Here is a 19,919-nt window from a genome sequence, read left to right on the forward strand (position 1 = left end):
ACACAATGTATTCCTCCGGTATTCGGGAGTTGCATAATCTCATAGTCGAAGGAATATGTATAAGTCATGAAGAAATCAATAGCAATAAAACTTAACGATCATTATGCTAAGCTAACGGATGTGTCTTGTTCATCGCATCATTCTCCTAATGATGTGATCCCGTTTATCAAATGACAACACATGTCTATGGTTAGGAAACTTAACCATCTTTGATTAACGAGCTAGTCTAGTAGAGGCTTACTAGGGACACAGTGTTTTGTCTATGTATATCCACAAATGTATCAAGTTTTCGGTTAATACAATTCTAAGCACCTCCCTAAGCATTTACCATTGTACAAGACCTAAGGGTCCGCGATATAAAGTTCTGTTAGAGATGCTCTAAAAGTCTTGCTCAGCACGCTTTGCTTACTCGGCTCTAATTTTTCCCGGACGTGAGCGCTCGCTCGCTCACCCCAATCTTTGCGTGCTCCAGAAGGCTCTCCCGTGCTGCGCCACTCCCCACTCCCCCACCGGCCACTTGCCCCCCAGCCGTCGGATCCCCATCCGGAGCCTATCCCGGCCGCCCAGCCCCTCCCACTCCCACCCCTCGAGTTCCCCTCCCCCCTTTTTCGAAACCACCTCCTCTCTCTCTGCCTTTCGCATCCACCCTTCCCTATCGCACCAAAACGGAGCTCCCCTCCATACCGAGAACAGAAGAGACGAAGCAAACGAGGAGCGGACCACCGAGCGATCCCCCGCCTCCGCCTCCGCCCCGCCCTCGCGCGATCTGATCCGCCCGCCGGCTGCTCGGCCCGGCCGATCGGGCCAATGCTGCGGGGATCCGCCCTCCGCTGCCGCCGCTGCTGATCGCGGTGAGGTACGCTCCGCCCGATCCGCCCGATCGCCGCGTTCCTATGCTTATTTCGCGGTTGTTTTCCGGTAGATTTCGTGATAGGCGAGTCAATTTCAGCTCCGCGTGATCGGGCGCGCGGGATTTCGCCTGATCGCGCTGTATTTCGCGCCTGATTTCTGATTCGGTGCGAAGTGACGTCAGCAGAGCTGGCGGGGAGGGCCGGGGGGTAATTGTGGAAGAGCCCGCTGTGGTGCCGGATTAGTGTCTAGTTTTGAGTTTGAGGCCGCCGCTCGTGATGCGTGAGGTGATACAGAGCTCGGTTCCGCTTAATCACCGGCTGTAATTTCTGCTCTGGTAGCTTTAATCGACCATTTTTGCGCTGCTAGCTGTATCCTGGTTTTGTTGATTGTTCCGATAATTTATATCAGCGCATATTTAGGTAGTTTTTAGTTGTTTTTTTGTTGTTGCTCTGTTTGCTTAACTGGAGCTATATGCTCTCCATGTAGTAAACACAGTGGGGAATCCATGCTCAGTCACCGTATCCTTAAGCTGATTTACAGTGGAATTGACGGTCGAAGTGTGGATTGAACAGTAGGCAGAGCTATTTTCAGGCACGGGGTGCTTTCACCACTGATGAATTTAGTAGATTCTTGAATGTCTCCTGTTGATGTTAGCCCTTTTGTTAGTTTTTCTGGGGACGATTTCCTGTATGTAGGAAGTGCTATTGTTCAGGAACTGGCTAATGGGGTCTCGGCTAACCATACGAAGAACTAGATACTTCTGTTAATCTTGGAGGCATAGCTGAAGTCAGTTACTACCCCTTTAATCAGTATTGGGGAGAACTACCTGGAGAAAATATCAGTGGCTTCATTGATGATGCTTTACATACTGTTCTAGATTGCAGCCTGAAATGTGTTCATGAAATCTTGTCAGGTCAAAAGAGGAATATAATCAAGGAACTTCTGCTCTAGATTGCATTCCAATTATGCCATGTTTTTTATGTATATGAAAATGATGATTGATGAACAATTATCATCTGAATCCTTTTGTTTGCCACAGTTGTATTCACTACGACATGTTTTCCTCTTGGTGACTTTGTTCGATCAGCATTAACAATTGCTTCTGCTGTGTTACTATTACGTACTTACCTTCATTTTTTCTTGGATGGCTTTATACTAGTTTGAATTGATTCCATCTGATTTTAGAATTCCATTCTGGTAGGATTTGATTAGTACGAACATTGGATGAAGTTTGTACTGATCCATGGAAGTGGAAACTCTACAAGATGCTGAGGAGACTAAGAATGGAGGGAATGACTTTGAAGAGAATGGCAGTTTGGATCCCGTGGTTTACCAGCTAGTTCGGGTATATTCTAACTTTCTTAGTTGTACTGTATCTCTTTGGCTATATTTGAAGGTACATAACTCACTGTGATGTTTCCATTTGCTTATAGCCCTTTGATAAACGTTTTTTTTCTTTTAAAAAAGGTTGAAGGTGATGGAACGCTTGTTCCTCCTACGGAGGACGAAGTCCTGCAGATTGAACAGTTTCTTGATGACAAGGTTGATCTGCCTTCTATTGATGATGTAGGAAATGTGGAGGATTTTTTTACTAATGACTGCATGCTTCTGAAGGAGCCTGACTTTGAAGGTGATGTCAGTATCTTTATTCAGTTCGAATTATTACAGTGCTATATCATTTCCTTTTGATGATCTTACTTCATTGGACAGTACAGTATTTAAGCTGTGATGTTGGGATGCAGTTTAGCCATACAAAGTTCATGTTTCATGCATCATATTGATAGTCCATACAAAGTTCATTAATTCAACCCCTTTGACTACTTAAGATGCTTACTGCTTATTAAACTTGTGCAGAGGGGTATTCTGAATTAGAGACTAATGGTGAAATACATACACAACAGTTTGATGCTGACCTAGAGGTATGTATGTTGCTTTTGTAGGGGTATCATTATTTGCCATGATTTTAAGCTTGTCAGATTTGCTATTTTACTATAGGTTTATTCTACTAGAAAATAGGTTTGGTGTGTACACATGATTCTTTCGGGTCATGTTTGAAACTAAATCTGACATGGTTTTCATATGGGCTGCCCAATTTCTATAAAATTTGCAAATCAGAGTTTGCCATGTTTTGAAGCATGATTTTGTTTCCTATATGATTCCTGCGTTGCAAACAGGCCTTGTCCATGACTTCAATAATATTACATTATATGCATATATGAGTACGTATTAGATCTAGTTTGAACAACCTCTGGAATTAGCACCAAGTATTGTCATCTAGTCAGCTCTGTCTTTCCTACTCAAGCAGCGCCATTGTCATTCATGCTTAAGCTTTCCTTCATATTTGGAATTCTCATATATGTGTGGAAGATATTTTAGAACATGATTAATAATTAACATGGAGAAATGGAAGCATGTATCGGAATTGATATAGTGCATAGTAGACTTGAAATATAATCAAGTTTCCATGCCTAAACTAACAATAAATGCTATTTCTACTTTACCATGGTTTCTTTGTTGTGGTGCAGATAAAGTCTTTTCATGTGGCTAATAAGTGAGTATGCTGCTGTTAGTTTTAACCAAATCTCTCTAGACTAACAAATTGTGAGCGGTGGACTAAACTTGTTAACAAATTGCGGGCCTATTATCTGCATGGTATCGATTAATGCTTGAGCTCAGGGTTTGACAATTTATTGTTATTGGATCATTTGCTTTAAATATTTAAACCATCTACAAATCCTTCTTGTACACATTGTCTATGTTCTACTTATCAGTGAATTTAATTGATGCATATAAATTGCGCAGGTAGACAGGTTAAAACCGTCGGATGACTCGCTTGATATTCCCTCGAAGTGTACAGTTGTTCATGATCACAAACCAGATACGGAACAAGGCGATAACAACATTGTTCACCAGGACAATGCTTCCACCGAGACTCCAAAATCAACAGTATTAAATGACTCTTGCAGTGCTGAAAAAGAAAAGACCGATGCTTGTTCAAGATCTGTAAATAACTCATCTACAGGACCATCTGTCTCTGGAGTTACTAGTTCAGTTCCCGACTTCTCCATTTTAAGAGGAGAAGTCTGTTTGGATAATCTTACAATTAGAGAACTTCAGGAAGCATTTAGAGCCACATTTGGGCGCGAAACTACTGTCAAGGACAAGTTATGGCTCAAAAGACGGATTACAATGGGATTGACCAATTCCTGCGATGTTCAAAGTTCAGGCTGTGTAGTTAAAGATTATAAAATAGTTTGCAAGGATGCCAAATACGAGCTACCTACAATTGGAGGAATACCTAAGGCTGAGGTTGAGGCTACTTCTTTGGTTAGGTATCAAGTATTGGGTCCTGGAAATGAGAGAGATACACCATCTTGCTCTTACTATCGGAGTGAGGACCAACAGCGATCCTCCAATAGGCTAAAAGGAGTATCAACAGACAACGATGAATCAGAAGGAACTTTGCAGGATGAACAAGGCGCCGCTAAGAGACTTAGAAAACCAACAAAAAGGTACATTGAGGAGCTCTCAGATACCGAGACACTTGACTCCACTGGGAAGCTTTCTTCACCAGGAAAAAGGGTTGCACATGGTGAGGTGTTACTCAGACAACGGGTTACTCCTTTACAAGAAGTTGATTCATTGAGTATAACTTATCCTACCCGGAAGGATACTTTTGGAGGATTTAGTGTACATGTTCCTTATGCGTCAAGGATGAGAAGAGGGCGTCCTCGGAGAAACTTCATTTCATTTTTGGTAACAATCTACTTACTTTTACAGCTTTGCAATCGTCTGCCTTTTTTATTACTGCGAAGAGACACATACATTAAGTTACTACATTCTGGTAATGATGGTACATGTCATTCTCTTTATTTTCTTGAAGATGGATTTTGTTTATAGGGTATTGTGCCCTTTGTAGCTTTGTTCTCAAAACAGTTGAGACTTAAACAAAACACATAGCTAATACATTTTGGCATATTATTATCAGTATGGCCCAAGTAGGATAGAATCACTATACACTCAGCTGGCTCACATGCCAGATTCTCACCTAAGAAACTTGTGGTACTACCTCTGTTCCTAAATATACGACATTTTGGCAGTTCCATTTAAACTGCCAAAACGTCTTACATTTTGGAACAGAGGGTGTATATTTCAAGCAACTCTATTCAGTACCTAATTGAGTTATTATTTTTGTTCATTGAACTCATTACCCTATTTCGCTGCCTTGTCAATTCCTTCTGCCATTTTCTTAGAAAAATATGATAAATCTCTGAACCTTCATTACAACGTTTGCCCATGCTGTCTCTTAAAGAGCTTAACATGTTGGCTTCACTCCAATACAAATCTTTCCTTGTGGATATCTCTACAGTCTGTGTCTGACATGTAGGTTAATGTATAACTGTCAAGGAAGACTTGCATTGCCATATCATGCCCAGTGCACTGTTAGAACAATTTAGACCAATTAGCCAACCGGTCCAAATGGGGAAAGCCTGAAAAGTACATACGATAGCCTAATTAGACAAAGTTAATGCAACCTGCCACATTGTTGTGCTGAGCCGTTATTAGTAATTGTGGCGTGTGTTAGCATTATTTTTGTATGTCTCACTAGATGTCACACATTATTTCTTGGATGTCTCACTAGATGTCACTAAGTATGCTCTTTATGTTATACCTTGAATAACAGGATGATGATCCACCTGTGGAATGTCCTGAGGTTCAGATGGCAGTTGAGACGATGTTGGGAAAAGATGGTGAACATGTGAATCATGCAAGCAGTGCCGTGGAAGTTCCACTAACGGTATGCCATATGCCTCTGATCATGTAGGACCACGTAGGAAAAATGTACACTTTAGAAGCTGATAATAACTAGCTAGAAATATATGTTGAAACACATATTACTTCAAACATTATTACTGAGCTGCAAATGCGGCCGTGTTTGGCATGCAATGATATGTTTTCTCTTGTCCATCTTGGTACTAGAAAAATGCTGAGAAGAAAGGAGGGCATATAGAAACAGCTGAGAAGAAAGGAGGGCATATAGAAACAGCTGATAACAAGGAGATTCATTCCATAGAGCCAGAGGATATTTGCAGAACTGATGCCAAGACGAAAACAAAGCGGGGTTTGAAGCGGAAGCATCATCGAGCATGGACATTGTCCGAGGTTCTGAAGCTGGTCGATGGCGTGGCTCAGTTCGGGCCTGGCAAATGGTCTGAGATTAGAAGACTATCCTTTGCCTCATATTCTTACCGTACCTCAGTGGATCTCAAGGTGGGTTTACTCTCGCAGTTCCTCACTCACTCCTTACGATTTGGTTTTCTAATGGATCACGCTGCCATTGTTTAGGATAAGTGGCGCAATCTGCTAAGAGCCAGCCAGACACAGCTTTCGCCGGAAAATGATGTAATTACTTCTCCCTTTTCAACTTATACGGATGTTCAACTTTTTTTCCAATCAGCTCAGTTATTCCCATCCTGTCCTGTTTGCTCCTGGATTACTGATTGCTCACTTTCTTCACTCTTCAATGGTGCTGAGCAGGGTGTTTGTCCGCGGAAAAGCAACCCTTCGATCATTCCAATACCACCGGCCATTTTGCTACGAGTGAAAGAGCTAGCTGAGCTTCAGCCGCAAGCCGGCAACCTGGCGGCGGCAATCAAGTTCTCAGGGCAGAGCAGCAAGGCGGCACAGGGGAGAGGTTCATCGGGGTTCCTGTGATCCATGTGCTGCAAGGCAAGTAGATGAAAAAACAAACATCCGAGAGAGATAGTAGGTGTAGTACGCTTGTGGACGACGAACACACTTATTATCGCGACGAAGTTGTGATCGCGTTCTCCATGTGCAATGTAAATAATCTACCGCGCCTGCAAAATGCAATGCAATGCCTTCTCACCTGGTTTCTTTCGCAGCATGTATTTTATGTACAGTATGTTCATAGAGCTTGCCATACGTTCGAGGTAGGTCATACTGAAAGTATGCATATAAGGATGAATATATCGGAAGTTTTCTTGCAAAAAGAAAAATGATGCATGTGCATCGGCAATGGAATGAAAACACAACACCGGGCGACTTTGAATCTACTCGAAGAAGATTACTGTCTGTACTCTGTACTGTAGTTGCACTCTGTAAAAGATGACACGGAGATTACTTTTTTTTTAGGGGTACATGGAAATTACTCGACCTTTGTGTCAAAAAATCACGACAAATTGGCCCAGTTAGCTGTTCAGCTCAGCCCATTTGTTACACATGACAAAAACAGCGCTGAAAACAATTAGCCCATCCAACATTTTTTTTTCTAACTGTGCCCAGTCCAACTTTTGTAACGTGGGCTGCTCGCACGGGACCTGCCGAGGGCCACGAACCCACGGCCGCGTTCGATGCGCCGTCGGGGGCTATAAAACCTAGGAAGCGCCCAGAAAGGGATCGATCTAATCTAATCTAATTAGGGCAGGCGGAAGCGAAGGGATCTGCGCTGAGGGGAGGAAACGAAGGATCCGCTCGTGCGCGTGCTATCTGCCTCCCCGGGTACGGATCTTCGAGTTTGGCCGACTTTTGATTTTGAAATGGATTTTTTTTCTTCATCTATTTGGCTATTTGAAAGATGTTTTTTCATAGATCTGTTTTGTTTTAGGTCATGATTTTGTGTTTAGATGTAGATCTGACAAAGGTATGATAGATTTGAAGTAGATCTGTTATAGTGGGTTCATCGTTCCATGATGCAAGGCGTACTATAATTCGCTAAAGACAAGGATTTGGTCAACAATTATTTTAGTGATGTGTAACTTATGTGATATTTATAACTATTTTTTAACACGGTTCTAATGTTTATGTCACATAAATTATACTCCCTTTGCCCGGAAATATTTGTTGGAAGGATGAATGTAGCTAAATGTATTTTACTTCTAGATACATCCATTTCTCCGACAAGTATTTCCGTACGGAGGGATTCCTATTTTAGTAGAGTAATTGTTCATCAAACTCTTGCCTACACAAATCATGATGCACCTTATACTATGAGACAAGTAATAATTTAGATAGTAAAAACAGTTCAAGAAAGTGTTAGGTAAACATCTAAGCTTTGGGTAAATATCAAGATGGGATGTGACCTAGAGGATGTAATTGATTCACTCATGGTATTATCAATAAGTCCTCCTTGGATCGAAGTATTTTAATCCATACGAAGCCCTTTGGATCAAAGATTTTGCGTGGACATTCTCTCTATAAAATTGTTATATGTTATGATAGTCTCATTCTTTGTAGAATCCAATGCTTTAAGAATCATTTGTTTCGCAGAGGCCATAAGATTAACTCTTAGTTATAAAATTGAGATTTTGTTCCAGATTTCCTCACAGTACCAACATTCTCAATCTGAACCACTTTGGTATTTTCTTCATTTTGACATTATGGACACATATCGAGCCAATTTCTTATGTGACACATCCATGGGCCCGTCAGGGAGGCACACAACCTTTTAGGAGGCCTCTCACTCGCTTCCTCCAACATCTGCCTTTCTCTCCCCGCACTCTTGATTCCCATGCACAACTATGGAAAATGTATAGATGGTGACTTATGAGGAACCACACCATCGATGTTGATTCTCTGCATGATGTTTGGCCAACCTCTTGCAACAACTTGCTTGGTCTTCTCAACAATCACTACTTTTCTTATGTCTTGTCAATGTGCACTTTGTCAAAGTCGTGCTCAAGCCCACTTGAAATTGCTGAGCTTACTCTATTCTTTATGAGTGCACATGTTTGTGTCTCATTTTGAGCCGAGTTTGAGATTTCTCTAAGGTGAGCTTGAGCTCGCTAGCAAGCTCTATTTCAAACTTATCTTTAAACCTTCTACCGATCTTGACTTGACCTACCAATTGTTAGAGCACAGTTTGTTGGTAGATCTATTGTATAGGCCCTTTGGTGTTGTTGAATTAACAAAGTGGATCCCCATACCAATGGGATTAGCTATCTAAGGATGAGATGTGTCTCCCCTTGATTCCTTTTCTATATCTACATGAAGAGTATTCCACTAGATATGTACCATCTTCTAGCCCACTTGTTGAATTGCCACAATAGCTAATCCATATCATTGTTTGTATTCTACTACTTGCAGTACCAAATCTTTCAGATGTCAAGAGACTCTTCTGAGAGAAATGTGTCTGGAATTGATCATATCAAGCACTATAAAAACATTATCTCTGAGTTGTTACTCGGAAAAGAAGGCACATTCTCTACTGGAGTTGCAAAACAAACTGAAGTTGTTATGGCCCAATATAACCGCAAAGCGGGTGAAGATTCTCTTCCATTATTCATGGAAGAAATTAGGGGCCTATCAACATGTGCCATGGAGAGATTAAAGCATGCTCTCCATAAGGTTTTTACAATCCTCAATGATGAAGTTGATGAGGTACAAATACTTCACATTTTAGGCTTCTATCCACTATGTTCCATGCCATTCCTCAAAATGAGGTTTTTACAATCCTCAATGATGATGTTGGTGACCTGTTAACCCGCATACTACATTAAGTTCCATTAACAACTAGTCCATCCAAACACCCGATGAATTGGTCGACTTGATGCTACTATAATGGGCATAGGAAGCGATGGAGTTAGGAAAGTACGGAGTTTATCTCATTTTTTTCTTACAAAATCTACCTCTGGGAACATGCACAATGGGCTAGTGTTAAATGTGTTGATTCTATTGGTATGCCTAAGGTTGTGAGGGTCTTATTCATTTGGTTCATTTAGGGTGAAAATAAGACCAATATCATAGAGTTATTATCATAGGCTCTAACAAACAATTACAATGTGTTTGGGTGGTAATCTATACCCCTATATAGTGTGAATAACTTTGAAAGTTGGTCGTTGGTGAAGCCAATCCGACGGTACAGAGATGGCAAATCCGAGCACTACTGGCCGTTGGATATCATCTACATTCCACCAGATTCTGCCACATGTACAATCTAGAAGACTCCATGGTTGAACTTAAGCATAATGCACAAACCTCAAAACACAAGCACTTCTCCTTTGTTCTAGAATCTTCCATATCTTAATTGCCCAAACTTTTTTATTCTAAATGAATTGTCACTATTTGTTTTTACTTTATGCTTTACAATGCACAATTCCATGAATCTTAAAATAGATTTTTTTAATAAAACTAATTAATTTTGAATGAGATGAACTATAAGAATTAAACGAACATCTACATCATGCATATATGACTCAAAGCTTACATGCTATAGTGTGGTATTTATTCATAATTTGGTTACCAAATCTCATGCGTGCAATGCACGTGTACCTTACTAGTTAGAGCTAGGGAGGGAATGGAAGGGGTACATGACTTGAAATATATTGTTTGGTTACGGGTTGGGAATTGAGAAGAGATTAGGCATGGGAGTTGGGTAAGGGTTCGGAGTTGAAAGGGAATTGATTTAGTGATCCATCTTGACACTTCATCATAACATACATTACCTTCCCTTATCTAGTCCCTTGTCAATTACCACAAACCAAACTAGGCAATATAGTTTCTCTTCAAATTCCCACACAAAATTTCTATTATGTACCAAACAAAGGATTGTAAATAAATGGATGCATCCATTTCTATTCTCAATACAACACCCTATTCTAAACTCCCATTCCCCTTCCCAAATATTGCCAAATGCGTTGTTAGTTAACGAGAATCTCTTTCCTTGCTCTTGTAGGCTTAAACATAGGCATAGGCAGCTCGGTTCAGTAGGCCTAGCCTAAAAACGCAATTGTTGGGCTGGGCTTGGGCTCCAATTTTCTGCTTGAAATCCTAGAAAAAGCACAAGCATGCAAAATATATAATTTATATTGAAAAAACAGATGCAATAGTTCATGGATATTCCATGTCATTTAGCAAACTAGCAACTTTACACATATGGCTAAATTTTTACTGATAGAGCTATATTGCTATATACTAGTACTATGTGCTCGATAGATTAAAAAAAGTCAACGAGTGCAAGTAGCAAGGTTAGCGCATATTTATAAGGGTGTGCTACGCGTCCGCCCATTGATCTTCTTAAAAGATCGGCCGGGTCATGAGTCGTCCGATCTATGATGCATATGATCCCTCTTCTTTGTTTCCCCACTGCAACTTGACCCTTGTCGCAATTGCAGCAAGTTTCTTGTTGCAATTGCAAACATGACTTTTTTTTGCGAGGTTGTAACTTGACCCTTTTGCAACAAGAGCCTAGTTACAATTGCAATAGGGCCCTTGTTGGAATTGCAAACATGGCGTTTTTTGTGAAACTTTATTTATGAGGCTGTAATATGACCCTTTTGCAACAGGAGCATTGTCACAACTGCAACAGGCACTTTCTCGTGGCCGTTTCCACCATCGGGAAACATAGTCGCGTTTTACAGTCGTCGTTCGCCGCCGTTGTTGCAAAGAAGGAAGAGGGAGGAGAATAGGAGGGACACGATTGGGGAGGCTTGGCTTGTCTGTGTATTCGCCGGAGGCGGCTTACGGATCGGGGAGGCAGTGCATGGACGATCTGGGAAGAGTCGACGATGGAGAAGAAATAGAGGAAAGGAATATGTGGCTGTCGTTGCTCGTGCGAGGATAAGGGGTCACCTGGTTTGACTCGCCGGGAAGGACTAATCTTTTTCTGTTGGTTAGGCGGTTGGGCTGGCCGGGAAGGACTAATCTTTTTCTGTTAGTTAGGCGGTTGGGCTGGCCCACGATAATCCTCTTGTGTTAGTTGGGTGGTTGGGCAGCCCACGATAAAATAGACCTAGTATCGATAGTCATATTTCAGCCATGTCGAACCTAGTAGTTTGTTATTTCTTTTTACTCCAATGTTTTAAGGGTTCTCGATCTATCTGTCTACATAAGCTTCTGAAGTTACAGTACTATAGTTATTAACTTAAGATTCTTTGATATTGCTCAGGCAGAACTGCTGTGATTTGTCTAATATCTAAAATTGGCTGCAGATATTTGGTTACATTTTCGCACTATCTGAATTTAGGTCTGAGAAGTTGCCGTCAAACCATGGAAGCGGATCGTATGAGGACAGTATCGCCCCACCAAGTGTTAAAAAACAGAAAACTGTGACAGTTTCTACAATCGATGCTTATGAAGAATCGCATGGTCATATTGATTCAGATATCTTTGCACAGGTGAAGAATCTTTGTTCTATACCTAACTGTTATGCTTAGGCGTTTCGTTCAGCCAATCCAACATTTAATCTTTGAAAAATCGAAGATTAAGGAGAATACCCTCATCCCAGCTACCTTTTTAAGAATCGGATGGCCATTAATGCAAATAGTGGATGCAATTTTGTTGCCATTTTTGTGAGGGGAAACTTAAATACTTATTGTACCCACTTGCAATAGCCAACCATAATCCTGCCGAAAAAATAGGTGACTGGTTTTGTTTGTTGGTCTTTCATGTCAAATGATGTGAGAATGAGTTAGGCTATGCACCAAACCAGTGGTTCCATTATAAGAACATTTTCAGAAATTGCCAAAGCAGTAGCAGCCTAACAGATGAGGCTTTTGCTTCTGGCAGCTCACAAGAGATATCCGGCTGATAGAAGAAAGTGGCAAAACACGTCAAGAGGCTGCAAAGATGTTCTCCGATGGGTTGCTGCGGAAGGTATTCAACATGGCATGTGGTTATGAAATATCCTTTGTCAAATAATATCTTACACATATTTTTCATGAGTTATTCTAAGGATTTAAGTGAGACATTTTTTTCAGCTTGCTGAAATGGAGCAAGGTGTTTATGATTTACTGGACACAGTGGCATCCAAGTGCAGGTATCATATGTCGCTTGTCTCAATTTGAGTGATATGCTTACTTATGCTGACTGTCAAGATTGTATATACATCTACTATATGCAGAAATTTATTGAATTGCTGCATACTGTCAGATCTATGACCACTCCTGAGAAGATTGAACTTGGTAGGCGCGTCCGCAAACTCCCAGAGACGGCACTTGATCACATGGTGGAGGTAGTTAAAATGAGGAGACCTGCAATCTCGGTTTCTGATAAAGTATCATTCAACTTAGGAAGACTGGTACTCAACCTATCTGTTCCTACTACTTAATTTTACTTTTAAGTAAATGACATTGGTCATGCTACTTACTATTACGCCAACCATGATTCTGCCATGTAGATATGTTTGGAATTTTATTTTAGTCTTTATGAAATTATGAGAGGTACATACGTGTTATGTTAGATGCAGGCTTCAAATGACAGCATGTTTTGCGTTAACTTTGCTATTAAATTTACTTGTTTGCAGAAGCTTCAAGTCTCGTATATCTCCACTTGATTTACTTTATTACGTACTATATTCACCATATCCTCACTTGCTTCCATTTCCTTAGGATGACACAACTTTGTGGAGACTGTACTACTATGTGGAAACTGCGTTAAAAGCAAAACAAGATCGGACGGTCACCCCTCCCTAGATGTTCCATGCGCAGTAACTGCCGGTCCATCTAAAGTATCGTCCAGGTTATACTATGGTTAGTTTTAGTATAATCCAGTGTAGGTGGTGGTAGTGCTTTGCAGAAAGAAATACATTAGCTTCAGCTAGCTGCCAATGCAACATCTCTGTTGTACCTGTATGAAGATAATACTAGAAGGAGAGTAGCATCAAAAGCGACATCATAACCGCTATCTAGAGCTGCAGAAACTAGTGCACTGACCACTATGGCACTGGTGACAATTTTGTTTTTGCATGCCATATTGCAAATCAATCCTGGTCAGCTCCTGCAGATATTCCACTCCACTATTATGGGATTACGCCTTCTCATTTTATCATATTGCCTCTTGTTCAATGTTTCTGCAAAAGTTTCAGCAATGGAGGCCTTTCTGTGCGCGAAAGATATTGGGTCAACTTCGCGACTCTGGCGACAATTCTTTGTGTTTGGTCCTTCTCCGGCAGATGATCTGGAAGGCTCGGGCATAAAGAATCGACGGGGAAAGCCTCCTAGATTGTGTGAGTGGCCGGTGGTTGAGTGCTGCATTGCGTCAATCAAATCTCGTTCGGTTTGTGTTTAAATGAGAACATTAAAGCTCTCGCCATGTTGTTCCTTTATTTTCCTCTTTGAAAAGGCGTGAGTGATGTGCTTTGCTGTGAGATAATCGAATATATCGATGAGAGTAACATAACATTTTAATGGTGTTGCTTTTGTACGTAGCATATTCTAGTGCTCTGATAGGGAATCCGTGATATGGATACCATGTTATCAACTTTTGCTTTGGGCAGTCGCGGATGGGCAATGAAATTTTTGTATACTTATGTGATCAGCTGCAAAACACGTCGTCTAGCAAAAAGAATGCCCAAGAGACACCCACGTCCATCAATAAGGTCTTTGTGAATCAAACACCTAGGTATGCGGAAATTCTATGTATTTCAATTCTTTGTTTTACACATGCTTTCTTTAAATTGGGAGTGACCTTATGCTTAATAAAGCTATACATTTGATCATATGTATATTATCTTTTCGGGAATGCTATTTCCTACCACTTCACGCAAAGCCACTGGTTTTACACATGTGCTTACTCCTTCATAGATCAATCACAACAGGTATTTTATGCAAAAAAAAAATGCATCTTGATGTTCGATGCAATGCGTCGTTCTTGAGTCTTGACCCCTGAGAAAAAAATGAAAACATGGCTCTTTGACAAAACCACCAACGCACGCCGTCGCGCGCGCCTGCTCTGCATGCGGCGGCCGATGGGGTCAGCAGACAGCAGTTGAGCACCGCGTCACCCAACTTCCCTGACATTTTGGCCTAACGGAAAAGGCCCGGGCGCACCATGCCGCCGATCGATCCATGGAGGCACCTGCGTGCCAGCGTGCGTGCATGACGACGGTGCAAGTTACAAACCCACGAAACGGCGCACGCGGCCGCCCGGCCCGATCGGTCGGGGGCAGCGCCACATGCCACGGAGGCGCCGTCACATGCTGCTCCTGCCGGGGCACTCGACCATTTTCTTTATTTATTAGCCGGCAAACCACTTTTTTTTATCAACAAGTGCATTAATTAATACTACTAGCCAGACACGGAAGAACATCAGGTGTAAATAAAATGACGTTGGGGCGCAAAAGCGGCCTGACGCCGTTCAATCGTTTTCCCTACCCTAGCCGCCGTCATCAGCCAGGCGACTATGGACGCGATCTCTTTCCACCGATCTCCACCGGCCAAGGCACTGGCCCCCTCCCCCCTTGTTGCTGCTCCGGCGGAAGGAAAGGAGGGGGAGGGGGGTTGTAGGTCATGGTGCGTCGTTGGGGTGGTGGGAGCGCCGCGCGGACGAATATTTGTCTCAGTTTCACTCCCACATTAGTGGTGCCTTTCATGACGGTGTCTCGGAGTTGATGGCATCGTGTGTCTGCCGATACTTCAGATCAGCAACGTTAGGGTCCATGGATGGTGTTGGCGAGGCGGCGGCGGCGACTTCATCAGGTGTGTCTCTTCTTTTGCTTTGTTCCCGTTGTTGTGGCGTTGTCTCCGACATCATGGTAGAGCAGTGAGGTTTTGTCGTTCAGGAGTACGCGCGGACGGTTGTCTACGTAAATGACAGCTGGAAGATGGAGCATTTTGTGCTGCACTAGTAGAAAACAGGGTTTTGGTCCAGGCCGGGTCAGCCCATTAGTCCCGGTTCAGTCCAGAACCGGGACCAATGTGGGCATTGGTCCCGGTTCGTGAGCCCAGGGGGCCGGCCGGGCCACGTGGGCCATTGGTCCCGGTTCATCTGGACCTTTTGGTCCTGGTTGGTGGGATGAACCGGGACCAATGGGCCTCGCTCCTGGCCCACCACCATTGGTCCCGGTTCTGAACCGGGACCAAAGGCTCCCCTTTAGTCCCGGTTCATGTCACCAATCGGGACCAATGAGGTGCCTATATATACCACTCGCTCGCGAGCAGAGCATCCCAGTGCTCTGTTTTTCTCTGGCCGAGGGGGAGAGGGCTTTGTGGTGCTCTAGCTCACCTCCTATGCACATGAGGTGTTCGATGGAATGCCCGAGCCACACTACTTAAGCTTTCTCCTCTCGAAGCTCGACCTTCAAGCTCCATTTTCCTCGAGATTTGTCTAGATTTAGCGGTCCGTCACGCCCCGTCCCCGTCTTCACCGCCGTCGATCACCCGCGCCGATCTCATCACCGACACCACCGTGGTGAGCCTCTTGTTCTTATCTTCTTTCTGAAAGGAAAAATATTCTTACTTGTATGTTTAGATAGATACTTGTATCATTTTCTTACATTTATTATTGCATCTTATATAGTGCGATGGTTTTGGTATCCGCCCCCGTCGGCCCTCGTCCTGTCTATGATTCGGATGTGGTATGTATATTATCTTTATAACTATTGGTTCATTTATTGTTTATGAAAATTATGCCGACCAACGTGACATAGATTTTATTTATCTAGGATGTATGTGAATCGGAAATGCCAACCGACCCTATTGTCGAGAAGTTAAATTTAGTTGAAGAAGAAAACAATTTGTTGAAGGAAAAAATAAAAAAAATTGAGGAGGAGAAGATGATATTGGAGTTGCATGTTGCGGATGTCGTCGATGATCACAAGATCAAGATGGATGCAATGCGCTTGAAGATTAAAAAGATTAGAAAATATGCCATTCATACCGAGGCTTGGTATCATTATGCCGTTGGATCAATTGTTACCTTGGTTGCGATTATGATCGCATTTGTTTTCGCATTGAAATGTTTTACATAGTTTCAATGTATGGTTTAATTAATTAGATGCTCTGGAGAGCTATATGTTGTTAGATGAGAACTATGTATGCACTTTGGTTTTAATATGATGATGAACTTCTATTAATTTGGACACTTAATTATATATAATGCACGTAGATGAACCGGCAATGGATGTACGGTGACAGACACACCCGCGAGTACATTAAGGGCGTACATGAGTTTCTTGATGCGGCTGAGGCAAACAAGCAGAATGGTTTTATGTGTTGTCCATGCACTGAATGTGGGAATACGAGGTCTTACTCTAACCGGAAAATCCTTCACTCCCACCTGCTTTACAAGGGTTTCATGCCACACTATAATGTTTGGACGAGGCACGGAGAAATAGGGGTTATGATGGAAGACGGCGAAGAAGAAGACTACGATGACAACTATTAGAGCTGCTTCAGCCGGAGCATGCCTTGACGGCTCCTGCCAGCTATCCCGTGGATGCTATCACGGAGTCTCAAAATTGCCACCTTATGACGCAATGGATGAATTTAAAGGTCAAAGCAGCTGTTGGCTCTGTTTATCCTACTGAACCCGACGCAACTTTTCACTGCCGGCCGATTCCAGAAGGATATTCTAGGGTGATGGTGGATGAAATAACAGAGGGATTTGAGGACCTCCAGCTTGACCACCCTACCGGTGAAGGGAAGACTCGGCTGGGGTCTGCTCTAAAGACTCCATGCCTATGGCGGAAGGAACTCATCAACCTTCCGAACTGGACGCCTCCGCCTCCTCCTCCTCCTCCGGCAAGTCAGGGCACTCCGCCTCCTCCACCGCCTCCTCCTCCGGCGAGTGACGATCAGGGCCCTCGGCTGGCTCCTTCTCCGGCGCGTGGCGGCATTCCGCCTGCGCCGGCGCGCCCGAGCAGCCAGCCTCCTCCTTCTCCGCCTTGTCAGCAAGGGCGGAAGAGACCCGCCGCCGCTCCGGCAGCTGCTCCGGCGCGTCGTAGTCCTTCTCCTCCGCCTCGTAAGCAAGTAAAGAAGACAACCGCTTTGTCTGCTCGGCCGGCGTCTAGCAGTACAACCAGAGGCGGGAGGATATACAGATTCGGTCCTTCTCTGAAGAGTCCATAGAAGTTACCGTACGAGAGGACCCCGGAGGAGAACGCGAAGATCGCGCGAACCGAAGTGGATGACTGGTTTCAAGGATTGAAAGCAAAGAGACATCCACCTCCGGAGGAGAAGGTAGATCCGGTGAAAGTGAAGCGCACTCTGGCTGCCCTGGCAAAACCACCCAAGTCTCCGCCGAAAGGCAACTATGAGCGCATTATTGCAAAGACATGGGCCGAAGCGGAGCGGTCGGGAAGTACAGTCAGTGATCAAAGGCTGAAAGAACGACGAGCAGCTGGGAAACAAATTGCCCAGCTCGGCGAACAAGCGAAGCAATCGTGCCCCCGCTCAAGGTGCCTATCGACATCGTCGATCCGAGGATGGTGCCCGGTTATGGCAATGTTGACGATTACCTGCCCGATGATGTACATTATGATCTCATGGAGGTGCAGATACACAGATACGAGTACGGGAAGCCTCTCGTCAAAGATGAAAAATCTTTAACAACGATGATGCGAAGATTACATGATTGGTACTTGAAAATCTGCAGAGAGTCTGGGGGAGGAGTACTTTGTATGCGAGAGTTAAACCGGAGCATGACCTCGTTGGAATTGAACTGTTGCCTATTCCATTTGAGGAGTTCTATCAGTTTTTCAATCAATTGGCCCTCGATAAAACAACGATCACCTGCTACTGTCTGTAAGTACTACTACTTCTGTCATTAAGTCTCTCTATATAGCTCATCTCTTTCATTGCATGTATTTATAATTATCCTCACTATATTATACAGATTGAAGATCGCCGAATTGAAGAAAAGATAAATCGGTGATATTGGGTTCGTTAACACATATCTCATAGATGCAACTGAGGTTGAACATCGTCCCGAAGATACCGAGGCCAACTTGCTACGATCATTCAAAAAAAATGAAAACAAAGATATAATATTCTTTCCTTACAACTTCAAGTGAGTGTTACTGTCTTGTGCATATTCGGTTTCCCTTATATATTAGTCCAGGTTATAGTAATGTAATTGATGAGTTATGCATGCATGTGCAGTTTCCACTATATTCTCCTAGAGATTAGGCTTGAGCAGGGAGTAGTAACCGTCTTGGACTCTAAACGAAAAGATCCCCAGGAGTATGCGGACATGACTGAAATCCTCAAGAAGTAAGTTAAATCGATCATTATCCACCATATCAGCAACTTTGTTCATTTCCTGATATCAAGTAATTGTTTTCTTTGTCCGGCAGGGTTTGGAGAAAATTCACCAGAAAAGTTCCGGGACTGCCGAAGGAGCTGGAATTTAGACACCCGAAAGTAAGTACTATAGTAGCATGTTCCGCGCATCTCCTAGTGATTCAAGCGCTAATTTCATCAATACCATTTAGCATTCTTGCTTATCAGTTTGATTGACCTCTATTTCTTGTAAAGTGGTTGTGGTAGGAACAAGGGAATGATTTCTGTGGATACTACATCTGCGAGTCCATCCGCCACACGACGTGTGAGCGGGGCGGGTACTCTGACGAACAATATGAAGTACGTAAATAACAACATTCACAATTTTATTTTATTACCATCATTTGTGTTGAGTTTCATTCATTCATATATATATGTATTGACCCCCTTCTTCAAATTAGATGTTTCGGAAGCGGGATGAACTCCTAGCACCAGCTCGCATGCGAGCAATTCAAGAGGAATTGGCGGCATTCTTTCTTGACCACGTGATCGCTGAAGACGGAGAATACTATGTGGACCATGAGTCCGTATGATTATATTTGTAAGAGATAATTATTGTATATATGTAGCCGGTAGTGTCGGATAGATATACGAGAACTTGTTGTTCGACCAATCTCTCGGAGAAGAAGAGGTGGCCGATATCACTTCTCTCTGTATGCATATATGTTCATGACGATCTTCTGTTTTCTTCGTTTGCTTACTAGCTAGCTAGCGTGTCTAGTCCTCTCTATATGTATGTATAGTGCGTAGCGTCGACCAAGCACGGACATAAGAGAGGACACTTCTCTCTATTAATTATAGCTAGCTAACACAATATATGAAACACCTAAATTAACCCCCCAAAACCCCCAACCCCCCCCCCCTTCAAACAAAAACAAAAACCCCAGCCACAGAAATGCTGACGCGTGGATGCCTATTGGTCCCGGTTGGTGCCACCAACCGGGACCAAAGGGTCTCCTGCCTGGGCTCCGTGCACAGGCCACGTGGAGGCTCATCAGTCCCGGTTCTGGATTGAACCGGGACTAAAGGGACAGGGCATTAGTACCGACA

General features: G+C 43.1%; 1 protein-coding gene across 1 annotated transcript; it reads left to right on the top strand.

Annotated features, from left to right (window-relative positions):
• Positions 1–635: 635 nt before the first annotated feature.
• LOC119270000 lies at positions 636–14,070 on the top strand. Its single transcript, XM_037551942.1, has 15 exons — positions 636–856; positions 2,054–2,197; positions 2,320–2,482; positions 2,707–2,771; positions 3,655–4,608; positions 5,537–5,650; positions 5,833–6,123; positions 6,199–6,547; positions 7,500–7,516; positions 8,974–9,252; positions 11,802–11,987; positions 12,379–12,465; positions 12,570–12,628; positions 12,742–12,889; positions 13,200–14,070. Exons 2-15 carry the CDS (start codon positions 2,096–2,098, stop codon positions 13,281–13,283), a joined length of 2,898 nt encoding a protein of 965 aa, XP_037407839.1. The 5' UTR covers positions 636–856; positions 2,054–2,095; the 3' UTR covers positions 13,284–14,070.
• Positions 14,071–19,919: the final 5,849 nt, after the last annotated feature.

The sequence above is a fragment of the Triticum dicoccoides genome, chromosome 3A, assembly GCF_002162155.2.
Source record: "Triticum dicoccoides isolate Atlit2015 ecotype Zavitan chromosome 3A, WEW_v2.0, whole genome shotgun sequence".
Classification (NCBI taxonomy): domain Eukaryota; kingdom Viridiplantae; phylum Streptophyta; class Magnoliopsida; order Poales; family Poaceae; genus Triticum; species Triticum dicoccoides.

Coding starts and splice junctions, on each gene's coding strand:
- LOC119270000 (XM_037551942.1), top strand. CDS start 2,096: ATGGAAGTGGAAACTCTACAAGATGCTGAGGAGACTAAGAATGGAGGG. Junction 11,988..12,378: donor ATTCAGATATCTTTGCACAG/GTGAAGAATCTT, acceptor TGCTTCTGGCAG/CTCACAAGAGATATCCGGCT. Junction 12,466..12,569: donor CCGATGGGTTGCTGCGGAAG/GTATTCAACATG, acceptor CATTTTTTTCAG/CTTGCTGAAATGGAGCAAGG.